The sequence below is a fragment of the Homarus americanus genome, unplaced genomic scaffold (genome assembly GCF_018991925.1).
Source record: "Homarus americanus isolate GMGI-L3 unplaced genomic scaffold, GMGI_Hamer_2.0 scaffold9847, whole genome shotgun sequence".
NCBI classification, from domain to species: Eukaryota; Metazoa; Arthropoda; class Malacostraca; order Decapoda; family Nephropidae; genus Homarus; species Homarus americanus.
In genome coordinates, this window is record NW_024721178.1 from 1,213,244 (window position 1) to 1,236,091 (window position 22,848).

The 22,848-nt window shown below is 39.7% G+C and overlaps 1 protein-coding gene across 1 annotated transcript; it reads left to right on the forward strand.

Moving 5' to 3' along the window:
* Positions 1-2,076: 2,076 nt before the first annotated feature.
* LOC121861637 lies at positions 2,077-22,414 on the forward strand. The gene is made up of 5 exons (XM_042359532.1): positions 2,077-2,206; positions 8,292-8,347; positions 17,161-17,458; positions 17,936-18,082; positions 21,331-22,414. The coding sequence occupies exons 1-5, from the start codon at positions 2,092-2,094 to the stop codon at positions 21,657-21,659; spliced, it is 945 nt and encodes a 314-aa protein (XP_042215466.1). The 5' UTR covers positions 2,077-2,091; the 3' UTR covers positions 21,660-22,414.
* The last annotated feature ends 434 nt before the right edge of the window (positions 22,415-22,848 follow it).

The window sequence follows — 22,848 nt, forward strand, 5'->3', positions numbered from 1 at the left end:
CGCCACACGTACATTACATGAGGAAAATCTTCTGCAGCTTATATAGACACACGCGGTGAGAACATTCACCGGTCCACTGACAACATTCATGGGTGAGCAACATTCACCGGTCCATGACAACATTCACCGGTCCATGACAACATTCATGGGTCCATGACAACATTCACCGGGCCATGACAACATTCACCGGGCCATGACAACATTCACCGGGCCATGACAACATTCACCGGTCCATGACAACATTCACCCGGCCATGACAACATTCACCGGGCCATGACAACATTCACCGGGCCATGACAACATTCACCGGGCCATGACAACATTCACCGGTCCATGACAACATTCACCCGGCCATGACAACGTTCACCGGGTTTGTTAGGTTAGGTTGGGTTTATGTTAGGTTTGGTTAGGTTAGGTTTATGTTAGGTTTATGTTAGGTTGGGTTTACGTTAGGTTGGCTTTATGTTAGGTTGGGTTTATGTTAGGTTGGGTTTACTGTAGGTTGGGTTTATGTTAGGTTTGGTTTATGTTAGGTTGGGTTTACTTTAGGTTGGGTTTATGTTAGGTTTGGTTTATGGTTAGGTTGGGTTTACTGTAGGTTGGGTTTATGTTAGGTTGGCTTTATGTTAGGTTAGGTTTATGTTAGGTTGGGTTTACGTTAGGTTGGCTTTATGTTAGGTTGGGTTTATGTTAGGTTGGGTTTACTTTAGGTTGGGTTTATGTTAGGTTTGGTTTATGTTTGGTTGGGTGACACGTGGACACCCTAAACAAAACAAGTTACATCAGCTGGAAGGATTATGACAGTCATTTGGCGGGAAATCAGTCATTAACTATAGTAATTATTATGATGGTTCGACTACCTCGTTCTCGCTGAGTGCTGAGGTATAATTAGTCCATCTTGTTCTTCTTTATTCCTCTTTTTCTTCTTCCTGTTCTCTATTCCTCTTCTGTTTTTGATCTTGTTCTTCTTGTTCTTCTTTATTCTTCTTTTTCTTCTTCCTGTTCTCTATTCCTCTTTTGTTTTTGATCTTGTTCTTCTTGTTCTTATTCTTCTTTATTCCTCTTTTTCTTCCTGTTCTCTATTCCTATTTTTGTTCTTGTTCTTTTTCTTCTTTGTTCCTCTTTTTCTTCTTGTTCTCTTTTCCTCTTTTTCTTGTTGTTGTTCTTGTTCTTCTTCATTTACCTTTCATCTCTGAGGCTTATGGCAGTGTTACTATCACTCGGAGTGTCGTAACTAACATATCGACGTTGTCCAATTAACCAATCAACAAACTTTCTCTCTGGCAGTGGACCAATCAGAAGACAGACAAAAAAAAGCACCCAAAATATAGTATAACTTTATTTTCTATCAACTATTCGTCCTTATCATTGTAATATAACTTTTTTTTTTCATTCATAATATATAATTTATGTTCCTTCATCAGAGTAAGTGAATAAGATTTGGTTGAATGGCAGTGAAAGATTCATTCATTCCTGGCTTACTGTGAGGTTAACATAGTGTTAGTGGGAGGTACAATGTTATTAAGTAAACAGTAACGCTACTTTGTCTTCTAGATAATGTACTAGGGTAGGGAGTGTACTGGGGCAGGGAGTGTACTAGGGTAGGGAGTGTACTAGGGTAGGGAGTGTACTAGGGTAGGGAGTGTACTGGGGTAGGGAGTGTACTAGGGTAGGGAGTGTACTAGGGTAGGGAGTGTACTAGGGTAGGGAGTGTACTGGGGTAGGGAGTGTACTAGGGTAGGGAGTGTACTAGGGTAGGGAGTGTACTAGGGTAGGGAGTGTACTGGGGCAGGGAGTGTACTGGGGCAGGGAGTGTACCAGGGCAGGCAGACAGGGAGTGTACTAGGGCAGGCAGGAGAAAGCCAGGAACGGGTCTTGTGCCTGAGTCGACAGTGTTCATGACCCCAGGGGGAAAGTTAGCCGCTGTTAACCCGAATATCTTTCCCTATGTTCACGTCTCAATCATATAATGCTTTTACCTTTATAATATTCGAACCTAACATATACATTTATTTGTCGAATGGAAACAATGAATAATTAGGGAAATAGTAAATAAGAATGTAGAGGGTGGGGGCCAAAGCTTTCTCACGCATGCGCAGTTGCCGGCACTACTGTTGGCCCTTATGCTGCTCGCGTCAAGTTGCCGTCTGGCTAGTCGTACAGTGGACGTGTCGCAAAGAGGTTGTCGTAATTCCGCTCTTCATTGGTTAGTTTTTTGTTTGTTTGAGGTGACTATGTGTTAAGAAGTTATAATTCACCTGTGTATGTTGTACCGTTTTCTTTGCCTTTCATGTGTGTGTGATATTATTTGTTACCAGTTAAGATCGGAAAATTAACATTTGACAAAAGTGAAAGAGAGACAGTATATATTTTTTAAATTGGAATTATTAGAGTTCCTGAATTGCTCTCTCACACCCTCTCAATCGTATTATACGTTCATAATTAAAATACCAGCTAGTTATGTTGAAAATTTGTGTTAATATTTTTAATGAAATGTGATCAACTGTTAACAATTTCTTATGGGAAAAATTACAATATACACAAAAGTTATTTTATTGTAACACATCACTAATTTCCTTTATACATCTGCACTGTACACCACCATTGTATTACAGTACCATTGTAGGTGATTGGTAGACTTGGTTCCAATCTAAGTTAACCATTGGACTTGTTGCCGTTTACCTCACTTGGATTACGCAGTTCAGTTATGGTCACCGTACTACAGAATGGATGTAGAATTTCTAGAAAGAATTCAGAGGAGAATGACAAGACTAATCCCGGGCATTAGGAACCTTGAGTATAGAGATTTGCACTCCCTCGAGAGACGTAGAGCGAGGGGCGACCTGATAGAGGTGTATAAGTGGAAGGCAGGGCTAAACAAAGGGGACATTACAAAGGTACTCAAACTATCCAACCAGGAGCGAACTCGTAACAATGGTTTTAAGATAGACAAATTTAGATTTAGGCGCGAAATAGGTAAACATTGGTTTGGAAATAGAGTAGTGGACGAGTGGAACAAGTTACCAAACATCATCATTAACTCGAATACGGTGGATAGCTTCAAACATAAGTTGGATGGAGATATGAGCGATAGGGGTTGGGTGTAAATAGGACTGCCCAATAGGCCCGCTGTAGTTTCCTCCATTCTTATGTTCTTGTCTTAAAGGTTAGGTCAGGTTAAGTTAGGTCAAGTCACGTTAGGTAAGTTAGGTTTAGTCGAGTTGGGTTAGGTTAAGTCTAGTCATGTCAGGTTAGGGTAGGTTAGGTTGGCGCCTAACTTCTCTGGGAATCATTATACCTCACCACCAATATACTGTACACCTGGGGGTTATTTCCTCTGTACAGGTGGCTGTTCAAGGGTGTACAATGAACATACAATGAAATTACAGTGGTGCATGAACAGTAAGACCAAAAAGGAGCACGCGAATATTGAGAAGGTGTACAATGAGGATGGAACAGTATATATTGATTTGTACAATGAGTGGAACATTGTATCTTGATGGTATAATGAAAAAAAACACTAAACATGCACTAATTGAAGGATGAACAAATATAATGCTGGTAAAATATAACATAATGAATGTATTTGGCGTACAAAGACTGTTTGATGAGATTATAATGAATATAGTGTCATTACGGCCGGATGTCGAATCAGCAGCAGCCAGATATACTCAACACATTACCCTCTTCTCAGTGTCTTTGGCTCGACCAGATACTAAAACAAATGAGAAACAACTTAAGTATAGTGAACCAAATGCGGGTTTTATCGTGAACTATAGGACTTGTGACGTCATCTGCAAGTGATTCTACCGTGTGACGTCATCTGCAAGTGCTTCTACCTAGTGACATCATCTGCAAGTGTCAACATTGGGCTAGGGACGAATTAGAAGCTAACCTAACCAAACTAACTTAACCTTAACCTAACCAACCTGACCTAACCTAATCTAACCAAACTAACCTAATCTAATCTAACCAACCTAACCTAATCTAATCAATCTAATCTAATCTAACCAACCTAACCTAATCTAACCAACCTAACTTAATCTAACCAACCTAACTTAATCTAACCAACCTAAACTAATCTAACCAATTAATTATTCTTGCTTTCTAGATCGTTAGGAATCCCGATCTCTTGTAGGCCATATCTAGGTGTTATGTGTATGTGTATCTGAGAGAAGGTGAGGGGGGTGTGGAGGGTGTGAGGGAGCAGTGAGGTAGTGGTGTGAGGGGGAGGGTGAGAGTAGTGGTGTGAGGGGGGGCAGTGGGAAGAGAGAAGGTGAGGAGGGTGAGGGTGAGGTAGTGGTGTGAGGGGAGGGGTGAGGTAGTGGTGTGAGCATGAGAGACTGAGGGTGAATGTCTATGCTGTACTTTAACACACACACACACGGATACCTAGATAATCACCTGTGTTATCTACTTACACACACACGTCATGTATACACGCACGTCAACTATCTATACGTACACGTCAACTATCTATACGCACACGTCAACTATCTATACGTACACGTCAACTATCTATACGCACACGTCAACTATCTATACGCACACGTCAACTCTATACGCACACGTCAACTATCTATACACACGTCCAACTATCTATACGCACACGTCAACTATCTATACGCTATCTATACGCACGTCAACTATCTATACGTACGTCAACTATCTATACGCACACGTCAACTCTATACGCACACGTCACACGTCAACTATCTATACGCACGTACACATCAACTCTATACGCACGTCAACTATCTATACGTACGTCAACTATCTATACGAACACGTCAACTAACGCACACGTCATTAACCACACTAACACTTCATTTAACCACACCGCACATCATCTAACCACACCCGCACATCATCTAACCACACCCCCCACGTCATCTAACCACACCCCACGTCATCTAACCACACCACACGTCATCTGACCACCCCCACACGTCCTTAACCACACCCCACGTCAACTAACCACACCCACACGTCATTCAACTAACCACACCCACACGTCACTTAACCACACCGACACGTCAACTAACCACACCCACACGTCACTTAACCACACCGACACGTCATCTAACCACACCCACACGTCAGATATTCTCACCTCGTCCCAGCTCTCAGTGGGAATGTGATCTAACCATTAAATTGCTTTCATTAAGTGAGTTGGTCTTGTCGGGATACGTGATTGATACGTGTGTTATTGCTTAGTTGTGGTTGGGTTTAGGTTGGCCTTTGGTTTGGGTTTGGTTGGGTTTGGTTGGGGTTAATTTAAGTTGCGTTAGGCTGGGTTAGGTTGGGTTAGGTTAGGTTGATATAAGTTGGGTTGTAATTCTGCTCTCGTTTTGCTGAGGTTCTACTGGTCTGTTTTTAATCTGTTCTTTTTAATTACACTTTATTGTTATTTTATTAGTATTAGTATTAGTAGTAGGAGTAGCAGTAGGAGAAGTAGTAGTAGTAGTTGCCGCAGTGGTAGTTGTCGCACTAGTAGTATTATTAGTTGCCTCGGTAGTAGTTGCCGCAGTAGCAATAGTCGCCGTAGTAGTAGTCGCCGTAGTAGTAGTAGTTGCCGTAGTAGTAGTAGTTGCCGTAATAGTAGTAGTTGCCGTAGTAATAGTAGTCGCCGTCGTAGTAGTAGTTGCTGTAGTAGTAGTAGTACTAGTGGTGGTGGTGGTTAGTAAATAGAAGTAGTAGCTGTAAATCTATGACTTAACAGGTCCACACCCTTACCTATAACTCAGGTGTATCATTAGTTTAGGCACCGTCCACCTGGTCAACATGTGGGGCAGCAGCAGCGAGAGTTGACTACAATAGTTTACCCCAAGAGAAAGTGGCGAGAAAAAAAATAAGTGGTTGTTCGTTTTAGTTGATTGTAGGGCAAAAAAAATCAGCACTCTCACTGGTATAGGTTGTTCACTACTAGAACTAGATCCGGAAGGTGGTCTAACCTGACCTGACCTTATCTGACCTGACCTAATCTACCCAGATCCGGAAGTTAATCTGATTTAACCTGACTTGACCTAACCTAACCTAACCTAACCTAACCTAACCTACCAAGGCCTGGAAGGTGGCCTAATCTATTCTGACCTAACCTGACTTGACCTAACATAATCTACCCGGATCCGGAAGTTGATCTGATCTAACCTGAGCTTATCTGACCTAACCGATTCTATCCGTATCCGGAAGTTGGCCTAATCTAGCCTTTTCTGACCTAATCTAACTTGACCTGACCTAATCTAACTTAAACTTTGCGAGTTGTTCCTCAGATGTTATTGCATTACACCATTCCACAGGATGCGACCCACAACAGCCGTCGTACAACCAGGTTCCTACTCGCTGCCGGGTGAACACAGGCAACGGGTGTAGAGACCTGCCTAGTTTCTCGCCCTGCCCTAACCTACCCGGAAGTTGGCCTAATCTAACCTAACCTGATTTAACCTAACCTACCGTGATCGGAAATTGGCCTAATCTAACCTGAACTAATCTCACCTAACTTAATCTGCCCGGATCTGGAAGCTGACGATCTGACCTAATTTGACATAACCTTATCTACCCGGATACGTAAGGTGACCTGACCTGACCTAATTCAACCCTGTTTAATTCAGTATGATAATGCAACCTACCCAAGCTAAATCTAACCCGACCTACTTTAACTCTCCTAACATAATGCAACCTAACCTAGCCAAACTTAGCCTGAAGTGACCTAATCTAACCTAACCTAACCTAACCAATCCTAACCTGACCTACCTTGGCCTAATTCAACCCTTGCTTAACATAGCTCATCTTAACCTAACCTTACCTAACTCTACCTTAATCACATCAACTTAACCTAACCTACTCGTACCCAACGTAACCTAACCTCTCCAAATTTTTCTTAAACTTAGCCTAACTAAATCAAACACACTTTAACCTAACCAAAAACAATCACAGTGTAACTTAACTTAACCAAACCTATTTTTTATTGTGAAAATTCGGATCTGACTCCCAATTTCAGAGGTTTTAATTCACCTACACCACCGCCGTCTGTTGATCTCGTTCACAAACACTCAAACGCCAGGAAACAACAGCTGGTGCCCCCGACTGTCACTCGTCTCTACCGTAAATACAAAAAAAAAAAAAAGATGAACACAAGATTTAATTACTGGCTATAATAAACCGTACTGGAAAAAATAAAATCTTCCTCGCGGGGGAAAGTATCAGTAGGGTCAGTCAGTAAAGGGGGAAATGTGACGGTAGAGTTAGTAAAGTGGTGTTGATATATTTTATTTATGATCGCGTTTCAATTTTGCTCTCTCTCTCTCTCTCTCTCTCTCTCTCTCTCTCTCTCTCCTAGTGTCGAGGAGGCACAGTACATGACCACAGCGGCATGACACACATACAGTACACACTTTAAACAACAACACATTTCACATATTATTGAAACTTTCACATCAGTAATTTTTTCCCAACTTGTCCAATAACACACAAGACATCTCGTTATAATTGACACAAACGACCTCCTTAGGAATAATGATCGTCCCCAATATCATATAATTAGTCATCAACGTAATTTACGGTCAATTAAGAGAGGAAATCACCGTTATAATTATTCTATAATCGCTTCGTTGGAATTATTAAGAAAGTTGTTATAGAAATAGATCCCCAAGAGACCTCCTCTATAACTGAGTTTCTCTTGGCCAATAGGAAACAGATATCCGCGATTTTCAGCCAATCAGAGAACAGTAACGTATCTTATGCTTTTCGACCAATCAGAGAATAGTAACGTTTCTTATAGTAAATGTGTCTATGATCTTTAAATTATCCCGAAATTAATCCAGTTTATTTTTATCGAATACAAAAAATCAACCGCTAAATTTAATCGGATTCAGTCAACCTGTATTTTGAGATAAGTCGTTTAAAAAAAAATATTAATGTGTGTTTGTAGGTGTGTCTGACGAGTTTACAAGGTACACAATTATAGTTTAGTTTGTAATTTGTTATTTAGTTTCAGTATTAAAAAGAAAACTTGGTTACATATTACAGTATTTTATATATTATTTTATGTAACTATTTTTCGATTTTTTTTTATTTAAGATTTTTTACGATACTTATTCAAAATTTTGTACTTTTTGTAATTCATCTTCTACAGTTATTAAGTTATGCATTGTTATATTTTGTATATTCTGTAATTCATTTTCTATAATTCTTTAGGGTACACTTCTGTATATCTTGAATGTTCATATTTATCTTAAGACTTATAAGAATGTTTATCGATAAGACTTATAAGGGACATTTTCTCTCCCCAGCATCAAGTACTGTACACACCATGAGGCTGACTACTATTCTGGCTACGTTGCTGCTGGTGAGTGTTTGTTTGTCTGTTCATTCATTCTCTCATTGATTCACCCGTTTATATTTTCTCATTTCTTTTGTTTTTATTTTAAGGTTTGTATGTTTAGTTCGTTTATACATTTATTAGTATATTCATTATTTATACATTTCCTTCATTCGTTTTCGGTGTTTGTTGATGCATTTTGATTTATTTATTTGTGTATCTGTTCGCGTATTAACTATTTATAAATAATAGATATTTGCGTAAAAAGATAGATAGATAAATTATTAGCTATATAAACAAAAACTTTATATAATGAGTCTTATTTATAAACTATAACACTACCTTAACCGACGACCTTCTCAACCAGGGGTGGAGTGAGAGCAGGTGGCTGAGGTACGATAAAAAAATGGTCCCATGAGAATAGAAGTTGTTTTTCCGTAGTGTTTTTATTTTTTTTAATAAAGGTCGTAGCTGTGACATCTCCTGGAGAAAGTGCACGTCTAAATAAGGGAATGGATAATCGGTTTTACGACGAGGGAGGTACTCGCTTTGTTAGTTTAGTTATAAGATCAATAATAATAATAATAATAATAGTACTACGTGGTAATAATATAGATAATAACACTATGATGATTACAGTAAATAATAATAACCTTTAGAGACTTTCTATTTGTTATTTATTGACATACATTGAGAAATACACAACTAGGGAACCCAACGCCATGACCAAATGACATAACATTTCCCGCCAATTTATAGACTCCAGACCGATTAAAAGAGAAACCGTAGGTGGATTGTATAACTTTGTGGGATCCGGTTTATTAAGAGGACCTGATCCCATTCTTGGAGAGGGTGGGGGAGGGGAGGGTAGACCGGCTTTTGTTTCTTGTTTAGAAATTCGGGGTATTCGATTCCATGTGCTTATAAATTTTAATTAAAAGGCTGAACGCTGTTGATAATAGTAATGCTAGAAATAATAAAATAATATTGCTAATACTACTACTACTACTAATAATAAATACTATTCATAAACAGATTTACCAAGGAATAAAACTTTACAAACAGAGCACGCAAACAAACAAACAAACAGACATGGGCTAGGTTACTTGAGGGCGTTGGCATGATCAAGTAAATTGTTGTTGGTGGCAGTGTGTGACGGGTGACGACGTTGCCCAGGGCTGCGTCGCCCACTGTGTTACGCACGTCGTTGTCACTAGGCCTGTTGGTGGCGCATCTCGTGACGAGAGGGAGGGAGGAAATGTGTCTGTGACGAAATGGAGTGTGTGTGTGTAATAATAATAATTAACCGTTTGTTGATAGAACATGGCAGCCAAAACGTTGGAAATATACAGTTGCATCATTGGGGAATGGGTCACTGGATTTACAAATAATTCACAAGTAACATAAGTGATACAAATATGATATATAATAACAAGGTGGGGAGAAGGTTATACTACAGGGCACTTCAACATACAGTAGTAACAATGCAAAAGTAAGATTGGCTGGGAGTGAACACACTGGTTGATTACGAGTTGTTGATAATTTTTACAATAGTTGGGACTGGGCTGTTCTTATAGTTATCAGTACGTGCTCGTATTGGCTGGATGCGGTTGTGGTGCCAAACAGCAATTCTCGGACGAGGGATCTCGAGTGGAAGCAGGAGCCGGTTTCGGGGATGGTGCAGAAGCTTCTCACCGAATTTGCGGATGATGTCATGGTGTGTGTGTGTGTGTGTCATTAGGTATTTATACAATGGACGTCCCTTATTCAGTGTTTTAGCATCAATGACTATATCCATATATTTATCAAGCATACATACAATACACTTAGCACGATCTAAACATAGCTCAAATATACATATATACTGTACATTATACATCACCTACAATCATTTCAAATTTATACATAGTTATGCATTAGATACATCATACACAATCCTCAGCTCCACAAAATACAGTTATGTTGTACAAATACATTTAACATCATTTATATACAGTTGCCAGCTCTTCAGAATACGTTAGAAAGTAGTAAATTGGTGTAGCGAACACTGACAGTCATGGAGTCAGGTGTCTGTCATAGGAGACACACCAACCCAGTGCAACTTTCTACCAGCGACTAAAATTTGAACTTTTCTCCATGTTAGGAGTGTACTACGTTAGCGATGCGTAATTTGGTGTGGAAATGACCAAGGTTATCCATCCGCGTGTTTGTCTGTGAATGAATGATTTCCACACACCAAGCGTTCATTTACCCGTGGAGCATTAATTCCCACTTAGTAACTTATGGTCCCTCGTCCACATTAAAAATAAACTTCACACGTAATATTTTTATACTAATAATTCCTATCTATTTTGGTGTCTCTGGTGTCAGTCGCGTGTATTGAAGCGCTCACTCTATGACACTTCACGCTAGGCCTCAGTTATGTCAAGTCATGGTATAATTAGGTTTGATATATTATTCTTTATGAGGATTTAATGTAAAGTTTTGATTGGAGGAAAATTAGTTCTGATGATGTGATATAATTCTGTAATATATTGTAGGCATGTGGTTAAAACCTTTTCATGACGCAAATGGCGGAAGTTGTCATGATTTGTTGAATATATCATGTGTGTGTGTTATATCGGGGGTTCATTAGATGTGAAACCCTCCATCTAACGGATTATTATAGAGAGAGATGTTTCTTTATGAGGAGGTTTCTCTTTATGGCGTCAGTCACGTCCCACAAGCATATATAAACACCAGCCACTGAAACAAACAGCTGATTACCCTCATGTTGTTGCTGCCAGCTGACGGCCCAAGCTATCGTACACCCTGCAGGCTTGCTTGATGAATGTGCAGCAGCAGGTTTATAAAGAGGTGGTGCGGCTAGGGTTTCTTCTTCCTCGTTTAAGTCTGGTGAATTAAAACTGGTTCTTGGGATATTTCAAGCTGTAGTTTCACCCTAGTTTTATTTTCTAATATTATTTACGTGAGTTGAAAGTAGCTTTTAAGATTTTTATTTTTTTGAAAGATTAGATTCTAATTCGTATTATTAATAAGTCAATTTTCGCTTTGGAATATTACTAGAAATTAATTGGACAATAATTAGACTTAATGAATTGTTAATACTAATTTTGGATCCTTGAGATTATTAAGAATTTTTTGGTTTATTATTATTATTATTATTATGATTATCATTATTTTCCCTTTGATCGAATTTCATCTACGGTATGTGAGTTAACTTTGTTTTTAAATATTACTAAAAATTCAGTTAAAATGTCTAAATATGGTAAGAAAAATCACATATTGCTCACCGTCACTGATATATTGTATATTTGGGTTAAATCTGATGTTTAGTGAATATTATCTTGTGGTTGTTATTATTGAACTGTCATGTATTCCTCCGCGAGCCTCTTCCTTCGATTAAAATTATTTCATTTATTAAACTAAAATCAGATTGTATTTAAATTTCCTGGAAAAATATCTGTTTTTCTTATATTTTAAGTTTGTGTGTGTGTGTGTGGAAAGCTGTCAAGTTCATTAATCATCGCTTTGGTGAATTTGGAGTAATGTTTGCTTTCTCGCACGATATACCCTCTTCCCCTCCTCTTCCCCCCCCTCACCCCCACACGTAACACACTTCAACATTTCTTTACATACAAAAACTCAACAAACTATGATAAAAAGTGTGAACATTTATGAAAGTTAAGTATATTATTATTAAAGCTCCCCCATGACATTTGTTCATATAACTTACATAATAGTTTAGAAATTTTAATACATCCATTTCACAATATGATAACATGTAAAGAAAAAACTAAACGATGCTTATTCTATTTTTATGTGTAGTAATAAACGCACTTTTCCTTCGTTCGCGTTCATAAAAGTTCGTTCAATAATTACTCATTGGTGAAAACAAACAGTGAAATGATCTGAAATAACATTAAAATTACACTGAGATAATACCTTGTACTAGATACGTTAATTTGATTTTACAGGGCAAAATTTTTTATTTTTTGGGGATATTTAGTCTGGTGTAATTCGTATACTTCGGACGTTAAATTAATACTGTAGCTCCCTTGTATGTATTAGAAAGCATACAATTCATAAATAACACACACACACACACACACACACACACACACACACACACACACACACACACACACACACAGTCACCGTAAGCCACACACTAAATACTGACATGACATAAACATTTCACTGCCTCAGTCAGAAAACTTCTTAACCCGTCATAAATCGTTGGGTATATACTATGCTATTCCTGTGATAATGAGGGCATAACTTACTGGTGAAGGCTGTCGTAAAGGAGAGGAAAGTTGTGTGCTGTGCTTAGTGTCTGTGTGAAATACTGTATATATTTATGCATTTAAAACAAACAGCCCTCGTTTTCTTTACACTTTTTTTATTATAATTTTCCCGAGTCTATCCCTATTATTGAATTATTTCTTTGATGTCTCTACTTATTGGTAAACTCTCTCTCTCAGCGAATGGAGTGGTTAAGACTGGTACTCATAGAACTAGTTGACGCAACACAAACTATTACACAGAGCCTTAAGACTAAATAAAATTGCTGTAACTATGTAGGAACTGGCGGGGAATATTTGTCAACACTTATGACTGATGGTACACAGTGAGGAGTGAGGTGTGAGTGTGTGTGAGTAATTGAATGTGAGGCAAGGAATATGCGAGGGAGTGAGTGAGTGCATGTGTATGTGTGTTTGAAAGTGAGTGACCAATTGAGTATATGAGCGAGTGAGTGTGTGGCTGCCGTAAGCAACAAGATAGTGCGTCATCATCGCCCAGAGGGAGAAACGAGGAACGGAACGGAACGGAACGGAACGGGACGGACGGGACGGACTGACGGACGGATCAATTGGACTGGACTGACGGGACGGACGGGACGGGACGTAAGAGATGCATATAGGAGTAATATCATTCTCGAGGTGTATGGGAGGAGGGAGAGTGACGGAAGAGGGAGAGAAAATGAAACTCTCTCTGAAACACCCAAGAATAAACCTCTGTTCCTCCTCTGGCTAATGAAGACAGCCAGGAAGGTGTAGTGTAGTGCAGTGTGTGTATTGGACAAGGTGTAGTGGGGAAGGCTTGGTAGAGGGATTCTGGAACTTGTACGCTGCTTTAGAAAGTTATCCAGGGAGTGTGAACATCGAGTGGACTTACCTGGGATGATACCTGTCCACTGTTTAACTACCTGGGTTGAAATGTGTTGTTATTATTATTATTATTATTATTATTATTATTATTATTATTATTATTATTAGTAGTAGTAGTAGTAGTAGTAGTAGTAGTAGTAGTAGTAGTAGTAGTAGTAGTAGTAGTAGTAGAAGTAGTAGTAATAGTTGTTGGAATAATAGTAATTGTTCTTTTAAAAAATTCTATTTAGTTGGCGAAATCGAAGAATCGTCACTTGTAATGATCGGTTCACTCTGTCTTTGTCTGTCTGTCTGTTAGCCTGCCAACATCCACCATTCTGTTCCGTTCTTTGGTAAAATTTCTCAGCTGATTGACCTTTCCGTCACTCGAATAAAGGTTAAGGTCAGAGGTCATCGATGAGGGTCACCCCACGCTAGGAACTTTACATAATCACTCAAGTGTCCAATCGTAGTTCCCAGTCACCCCTCCTAATTACCTAATCAACCTTCCCAAGCAATACTTCCAGTCCCCAATCGACCTTCCCAGTCTTCCAATCGACCCTCCCAAACTCCAATTATCTCTCACAATCCCCACCTGCAATCGCCCTCCCAAACCCATAATTATCCCCTCCAGTCGACCCTCCCAACCCCAATCGACCCTTCCAAACTCCAATTATCCCCTCCAATCGACCCTCCCAACCCCCAATCGCCCCTCCAAACCCCTAGTTATCTCCTCCAATTGACCCCCCCCTCCCCCCATCACCCCTCGCAGCAGTCACCGTCAGGGCCTACACTAGGAAGCACTACCCGACTGTCTCCTGCTGGGGGGCTGTAATCATTGAGGTTGGTGCTCCGTGACCACACCGCCCAGTAGTCTATAGGTGGTCATAAGAGATGTTTGCTGAGTGAATCTGATGGTGTCTGATTTTCCTTGGTTTAAGGTGTGTGAGAGAGAGAGAGAGAGAGAGAGAGAGAGACGCACACACACTGCCGTATATGGTGCCTCTGATCTCACTAGTTAACGGAGATAAGGTTCCTCGTTCATCTCTAGTTAATTATACCTTGAGGCGAACCCACTACTCTCTCTCTCTCTCGAGGTCATGACCCCAAGGAGATATTCCATTCATCAAATCACGAGTCAATAACACCCGATTTCCCTTCATCTCATTCACAGTCTCCCTCCCTGACCTTACCTAACCCGCCTTCCTCCCTTCCTTTCTCCCTCCAATCCCTCCTCCCTCAGTCCCTCTATTCCTCTCTCCCTCCCTTTATCCCTCAATTCCCCCATTCCTCTTTCCCTCGCCCTCAAAAAGTATAATACTTATGGAATATCGGTAATAATAATAATAATAATGACAATAATACTACTACTAATAATAACAACAATAATAATAATAATAATAATAATAATAATAATAATAATAATAATAATAATGTAAACACAACCACTCATAACAATAACAAAATAAATAAACACTACCTCGTGACTTCAAGAAAAGCAATTTTCATTTTTTTTCGTGCAAGGGTTAAATATTTTTCTTTCTCCTGAAAATAATTATCCGTTTTTATGACATCACTTTCACACTTCATGTCACCGCAAAACTTTCTCCGTGTGTTGCAGCTGTTGTGTTGATGACGTCTGTTGCAGAGATCAGCTGATGTTTGTTTATTATGGTTGGTATCAGCTGATTCCTGTTGTGGTTGATATCCCTTTAGTTTTCGTGTGGTAAATATCAGTAATTTTATTGGTGTTTTGGTCAATATCACCTGATTGGTTGTTTCTTGTGTTAAATATCCCCTGATTGGTTGTTTGTTTTGGTAAGTTTTCCCTGATTGGTTGTTTGTTTTGGTAGCTATCCCCTGATTGGTTGTCTGTTTTGGTAGCTTTCCCCTGATTGGTACTTTTTCACACACACTGCCATTCGGTGGGGGAGTGTTGACATGACTAGGGAAGGAACAACATACAGTACAAAGTCTGGATTAATACCACACACTCTACTGTACAAAGACGAAACGCACTCTTTTCACTCTCTAACGTGAGAAGGGAGGTCAGGGCTGTCCTAACTTAATCCAACCCGACGTGACCTAACGTAACCCGACCCGAACCTAACGTAACCTAACCTAATATAACCTAACCAAATGTAAGGTAACGGAGCGTAACCTAATCTAACCTAACATGACCCAACCCAGCCTAGCCTAACCTAACCTAACCCGATCCGACCTGACCAGACCTAAAGTGATATCGTACTCAAGTGGTTAGGTCCCATTCTCAAGTGGTTAGGTCATCGTCCTCAAGGGGTTAATACTCTTTAACTTTAACTGTTTACATGGCTTGTAATACTGCCAGTCATCCTGTATGGGAGTTTATAATGAAAGCAGTTAGTGTTTTTATTAAAGTGTGTGTGTGTGTGTGATGTTAATGAGAGAGAGAGAGAGAGAGAGAGAGAGAGCTGCCAGTAGCCTCTTAACATGGACCAGTGAAAGCTAAGAATTGATTCCTATACACCTGACTGATCACCTGGAAAGCAGACCTGCGTATCGTACCTCCTGCTATCACACTCCTGTTACTTGTGTTGTGGGAGGGAAGGAGGCAACGGGCGTACTTAACAGGAGGGAAGGAGGCAACGGGCGTACTTAACAGGAGGGGAAGGAGGGGAAGGGGTGGTGGAGGTTAGTGGTGCTTGTACGGTTGTGGTCATGTATAGAGAAAGAGAGAATAAGATCGAGAGAACGAGAAGGAGAGATGAAGATATAGAGAGATAGCTAGATGGAACAAGGAAGATAGATAAATAAAGAGAAAGAGAGATATAGAGAAAGAGAAAGGGAGAGATAACGAGAGAGAGACCTGAAGGTTAGGTGTATGAGCGTCACGGGCACCAAACACTAGTGGGCCTTTCTCCCTACTTTCACTAGAGACATCCAGAGAGGAAATCCGTTTTCACCTCATTAAACTTTCACCAGATAACAGGGAAAGGACTTTTTTTTCGTTATACTTACCTTTCACTTTCTGTGGAGGTGACGAGAGAGAGAGAGAGAGGTTTATACTATGGAATTTGAATGGGTTTAGGAAATTGATTTTTTGTATTCATTTATAAACAAAAAAATGAATTATAGCAAGATTATTATTATTATTATTATTATTATTATTATTATTATTATTATTATTATTATTATTCAGTTATAGTTAGGATAAATAGATCAACTACAATAAACAAACAAATGTATTTATAGGTAATAAGAAATCTATAAAAGTCATTGGTGTTTATAAAAGAGATATTACAACCAATGTATAGCCCCAGATCCTATAGGTGTGACCAGGGTGGTGTGGTGACCGGCGGGGTGTGGTGAGAGAGGCTGATGGGGGGGGGGGGGTAGTGTGTGTGTGTTTTAACCCCCTCTGGCTGGTCCCGCCTACGTTATGTTGCTGTGGTTTGTCTGGTTTTGTTTTTTGTGTGTCTGTCTGGGGAAGAATGTTAGAAGTGTTTATATAATGGTGAACGGTTACCAGGACGCACATTCACTCGTACAAATCATAACAAATGTCTGAATAAAGTTAAAATAATGAGCTAACTTCATAATATATACTTGGATATTTTTCTCATTTCTTATTTATGAACTATGTAACATTTAAAGTATGTAGGCGTGTTGATCATGTAACTACGACACTGAGTTTATGTATCTTACCAACAGGTGGCGTCGGTGTCGGCCATCCCCAGCAATTGTAAAGGGCGAAGGTGTCGAACCCGAGTGAACCCATCCACTACCGTCACACCCGACGATACGACTGACCCTCTCCCCGCCGCGCCCCTCAGCCGACCTCCACTCAAACGTCCGGTCAAGACTACTACAGAATCTGTGACGGAGGCGGCGACGGAGGCTGTGACGGATCCTGTTACGGAGGAAATTCGACGGGCCGGTGTGAATGGATGGTTAGCGGCCCCGACCCCAGCGCCTTCCAAGAGCCGCACAACACCCACGACGAAGGCTGGTGTGTTGACACTTAATTCACTCTTGTTTATTTCACCTTATTCCTTACTTTATTGTTATTCTCTATTGTTTATCATCCTTAACTTTAATTGTTCTATGATTATTAACCTTTGACCTCAATTCCACATCTCATAACCCTTACTCTACGTTGCTTATCATAATTTTTGTGTTATTGGTTATTGTATGTGGGAAATTTATCCACTTATCTATCTGTGGCGTCCCTAGCAATGGTGTTATGTAAATCACTCCAACACATTAACAAATTCACTACCATCATTTTTCCCTTTATATTGTGCCCTTAGCTAAATCACTAACATTATCTCCCCTTTATATTGTGCCCTTAGCTAATTCACTACCACCATTTCCCCCTTTATATTGTGCCCTTAGCTAATTCACTACCATTTATTTTGTTATTTTTCCCTCAAATTGTGACCTCAAGTGACCTCACCAATCCCCCCCTGTGTACCCCTTTCCTCAGACAAGCCAGGACTGTGTGAGACTCCCAAGGGTTTCGGGATCAAGTGTATGAGCGGCCTGGATCAGTGTAAGGAAGACGGCCAGTGCCCAGGCTCCACCAAGTGCTGTATGGTGGGCGAGTGTGGCAAGCTGTGTGTCAAACCTAAGCGTAAGTGTTAGTGTTAAGTGTCTTGAATAAGTGTCAGGTTTGAGTGGTAGTTTCCATAAGTCAGGGTAAGTGTTAGGATGAGTTGGTAGTTATCTTATATTAGGGTAAGGATTAGGATGATTGATAGTTTCTAAGATAAAAGTGTAAGTTTTTTTATCGATAGCCAAAGTTTGTAGTACTGGGATCATATCAGAGCCCTATGAGTGGATGGAGGTAACTGAAGTAGCGTAGCGTAGCGTAGTGTAGTGTAGTGTTGTGATGTTATCCGACAGAAACTAATCTTCACTTAATCCGAGCCTTAGATACTTACGGAGAAGTTATATCCGTGGTTTACCTTAGTATACCCTAAATCTTAATATAGTATACGTTTTCTCTCGTGGATAATTTTCTGGGGAAACTAAAGTAATATTATCGTCTGCTTGTATTTGTTGACTGTTGCTATACGTAATCTGTTTTCTTATCATGGGGCGGATCTCACTATCTCAAGGGAAGAAATTATCAATATAAATGAATACAAAAAGGTGTAAAGTGATGTAGAAAAGCGAATATTTAATTTAAGCAATTTTGCCGTAGGATTAATTACCCGTATATTGAATAAAAGAAGATAATACCTTCGCCTCTTTTTTGTATAGGGATTTCTTAGGTGTTTTGCCCAGCAGCCAGATCAGTGACAAACCGATTAATATATTACTAACCTAGCCTAGCATAGCCTAACCTAACGCCTAATATATTTTTTTTCATCACCATTGCACAATTTAGGGTTACTGGAGCAAAATTACGCCATCTTAGCCCCCAAGCAAGTCTTGTGGAACTGAACGGGGGAAGTAGTGTTGCATTTGCTTGAGAACATTGCGAAACTAATAGACGTCAGGAATTCGATGACGACCAGTGTGTGTGTGTGTGTGTGTGTGTGTGTGTGTGTGTGTGTGTGTGTGTGTGTGTGTGTGTGTGTGTGTGTGTGTGTGTGTGTGTGTGTGGTATTCTCTCGTTATTCAACAGTAATACGCCTCACATTTCCTTCATTTCTATCTAGTGGTCTACGGTGTATCGAGCCTTGTCGAGAAATGTGTTTTCTAGTGACTGTCTTTCTTTAAATCACACAGATGGGAATAAAGGAATGATAACCAACGTATGGGTAGAATGTTATAGGCTATCGTTCACCACACGCGTCGCTACTTGTTGAAACGTGTAGGAAAGGGATCCATTTATCTTTTGATTACACACAGCTAAAACATAAACTCACACGATTAACTTGATAGATTAGGAAGTGAAAACCGCCACTATCTAGACGTGTCATGTTTTGGATGGCGTGGATATCAGGATGTCTCAGAACCACCAATTTGACTTGTGCTCCGCCAGTTACTACAGCACTTTCTATCCACGTCTTATATCGTGATCCTAGCTAACGTCGCAGGTTTTCTCCGGGTATTCCGGTTTCCTCCTCTACAGTCACTAGTCCACGAGAGTCATAATTGAGAAAGGAAAAAAAAATGTACAGAACAGACCGACCGTTCAACCAGCTATTAATCTGAAGTGGTGAAAATGATGGATTGACTAAGAACATAATATTGAAAGTCGAGTATTATGAGCCATCTGGTACACTTGTTGACATATAATGAAGACGACAGCTCCTCCTCCTAACTACTTTCCCAGGTCTTGTACAACAATACCTCATCGTGGTGGTGTTTGGTTTGGTCTAGTGACAAGTTTATGCTGGGACTCGTTAATGTCTGTTGCTTTCGTGCGTTTAATGTTGTTATTGCTTGCTTATTTATGTGCTTCTAATATTATTGTTTGCTTATTTGCGTGCGTCTAATATTATTGTTTGCTTATTTGCGTGCGTCTAATATTATTGTTTGCTTATTTGCGTGCGTCTAATATTATTGTTTGCTTATTTGCGTGCGTCTAATATTATTGTTTGCTTATTTGTGTGGAAACTTGTCTACCTCCTTGTTGGTTCTGCGTAGTCACGAGGCATAACATTTAAAAGTAGTATCACATATGCTCGAGTTTTTTTTATGATTATATGAAGAGTCAGTATACCCAAGTTATCAGTTTATCTCCAGTAAGTAATGTTTGAATAATTCGTAAAAAAAAAAAAACACAAAAGTTAAGCGTCACTGAAATAGCTCCTTGGTGGTGTGTTTTTTGCCGATAAAACACAACAAACAAGACCAACTGTATTATGTGGACAATTGGCGTTTTAGTCGTAAGGAACAATTAATTATTATTTATTGAACCTGTCACTAAAAATGTCAGGAAATAAACCCCTTATTTTATTATGCTGGGAAAATATAATATGGACTGTAAATGGATAAGAATATTGATTAGTGTTAGTTAGGGTAGTACATATGATCAACTTTTGTTCAGGTTTTTCACTGCATCTTCTTGGCTTTGTGTAACAGGTTTATGGGCATATCTTTGTGATATATAAGCTTTATCTAACCCCTAATACGGTACATTCATTCATACAGACGTCTCTTGTGTCTGTATTCTGATATAACCAAAAGAGCATCACATACGCTTAAGATTCAGGTTTTGACGCTCCATTACGTAAATAATATTCTGTTTTTCTTTTCATCTTAAGGTTACTACTTACTGTCGCTGGTCTAGTTTACTCACATGACCCGCTCCTGTTTCCACGGGATCTTGGCTCGTGTCCTAGTAACTTTGAATCATGTGTTCTGGTGACGTGAGACCCGGTACATGAGCACTGATCTTCGTCTCTAGGACTGACTGGGTTCATCTCGTGGTCATCTGGCTTCGTTTTCTGACTTACTTGGCTTCATTCCATGGTGAACTAACCCTGTGGCCTGATGACTATACCTGGATTATATCATAGTTATTTAATTCTATTTTCTAACTGGCTTTGTTCCTCTGGTGATCTCATTTCATGGTTCCTGATTGAATTCTCTCTGTCTTCCCTGGCTTCAATTCTATGGTATATCCTGGCTTCAATGTACGGTCACCCATCCTAGCTTCATTCTCTAGTGCTACAGCTCCATAACCTACTGACCTGGGGCGTCTTTTATGGCACCCAAGACCAACTGTACTGTACATAACATTGCTGGGCGTTTGGTTCTTACCCTTACTGCTTCTTGATGCTAGTTGTTGTGTGAGCTACTGACTACATCCTCCTAATGCTGAGACACGCCTGCGCCCTCACCTCTTCTGCTTACGGGATGCCTGAAACTTAACCTCTGATAACCTGTGGAAAAAAAAATGAATTCCCGCTTTGTTCTCGTCAGCTACTTCAACTGAGGCCAAGGAACCGACGAAAGAAAGTGAGAAGAACGAGGCTAAGAAGAATAAAGAGGCCAAGGAGAATACAAGTGAGAAATTAGAGGAAGAAGAGACCGAGACTCAGCGACCTCAGGACCTGTCAGGGGACGCCGTTGAGGATACGACTAACGAGGAAGACAACAGTGAAATCAAAGAAGTGAAGAATGAAGAAATAAAGGTAGAGGAAGATAACGAGAATGAGGAAAGAGAAGATAACATACCAACAGAAGTGTCAACGGCAACAGAAGACAGTACCCCAGTCGACGAATCAACCGACAACACAACAGAGGCGTAAGTCAGTGAGAACGTTCGCTAGATGAGTATGTTGCGTTTAGCCCTGGTTGTGTCACGTTGCCAGGATGGTGTTTGTCATAGTCTTAGTTAGATGGGGGATCACGTATCTCCTGTAACGTGTTTATCCTCTAGGAATATATTAAACAGTCTGTTACATTTATAGAACCAATTAATATATATTTTTGTGATTTGTAAAGATATTAATTTTTATTTTTTTTTCACTGACGAGGGAACGATGGTGTTTTCAGTTCAGAGAGGTCTTGTGCCTTCTGAAATACTAAGTTATAATGACAGTTTGTTTAGTTTACTCAATAAAAAGTAGTTCTAATGTTAAAAGAAAAATAGTGAAGATTTCGCTCCTTCGTGAATGCAGGTAAAGGCTGGAACTTTATCTTGATGTCTCAGGCTTTTTTTTTTTTTTACATATCACTGTATCAACGGAGGCTTCTTAGTGGCCGAATGAGAACCACTTCGCATGCGATTGGTCACTTCTGGTACACTGCAGATGCGTGTGTTACTTCCTTAACCAAAAAACTAATTCATTTGTTTTAAAAAGATGTTTGAGGAAGTTGCTCTCCACCTAGTTGTTTTTTTAATACAGTCAACCAAAGGCATAAAAAATCCATGTTTTACTTTGGTAATATTGACATCTTAATATAAACAAAATTGTATTGTGTCCAAGTTTGACTTTATGAACTATTGGTGTTCTGTATACTGTATATATGTGTAGTGTTAGAATAAACTTTGTTAAATATATTTATTTACTATTATTAACCCCCCCAGGCTTCAGGTCACGCCCTGTGAAATGTTTGTGGAGCTTCGGGTCAGGTCACATGACGTTTTGATCTTTCCAGACCTATATGAATAAAAAAGGGGTGGGCCTGGTTAGATTATGTTGCCAAATGGGGATTTATCTTCCGCTCACACATGAGAGCCTCCCAGTCTCTTCTCAGTAGCTTCTCAGCTTTTGTGATGTAAGAACCTCATCCTTGGACTTGAATCTCATCACCATGTATTTCTACCCCCCCCAACCCCCAAGCTCATAGTGTAAGTAGTAATAACATACTAAAACAAGTGTCCTGTACTTCATACTGCCTACAAATTAGTGTTGATTACCTTATTACTACTGCGTCACACACACACCCGTCACACACACACACACACCCGTCACACACACACACACCCGTCAC

Excerpts from the sequence above, each read along its gene's own strand:
- LOC121861637 (XM_042359532.1), top strand. The coding sequence starts at position 2,092 with ATGCGCAGTTGCCGGCACTACTGTTGGCCCTTATGCTGCTCGCGTCAA. Across the intron at positions 2,207-8,291 it reads CGTAATTCCGCTCTTCATTG|CATCAAGTACTGTACACACC; the intron begins GTTAGTTTTTTG and ends TTCTCTCCCCAG. Across the intron at positions 8,348-17,160 it reads TTCTGGCTACGTTGCTGCTG|GTGGCGTCGGTGTCGGCCAT; the intron begins GTGAGTGTTTGT and ends TCTTACCAACAG.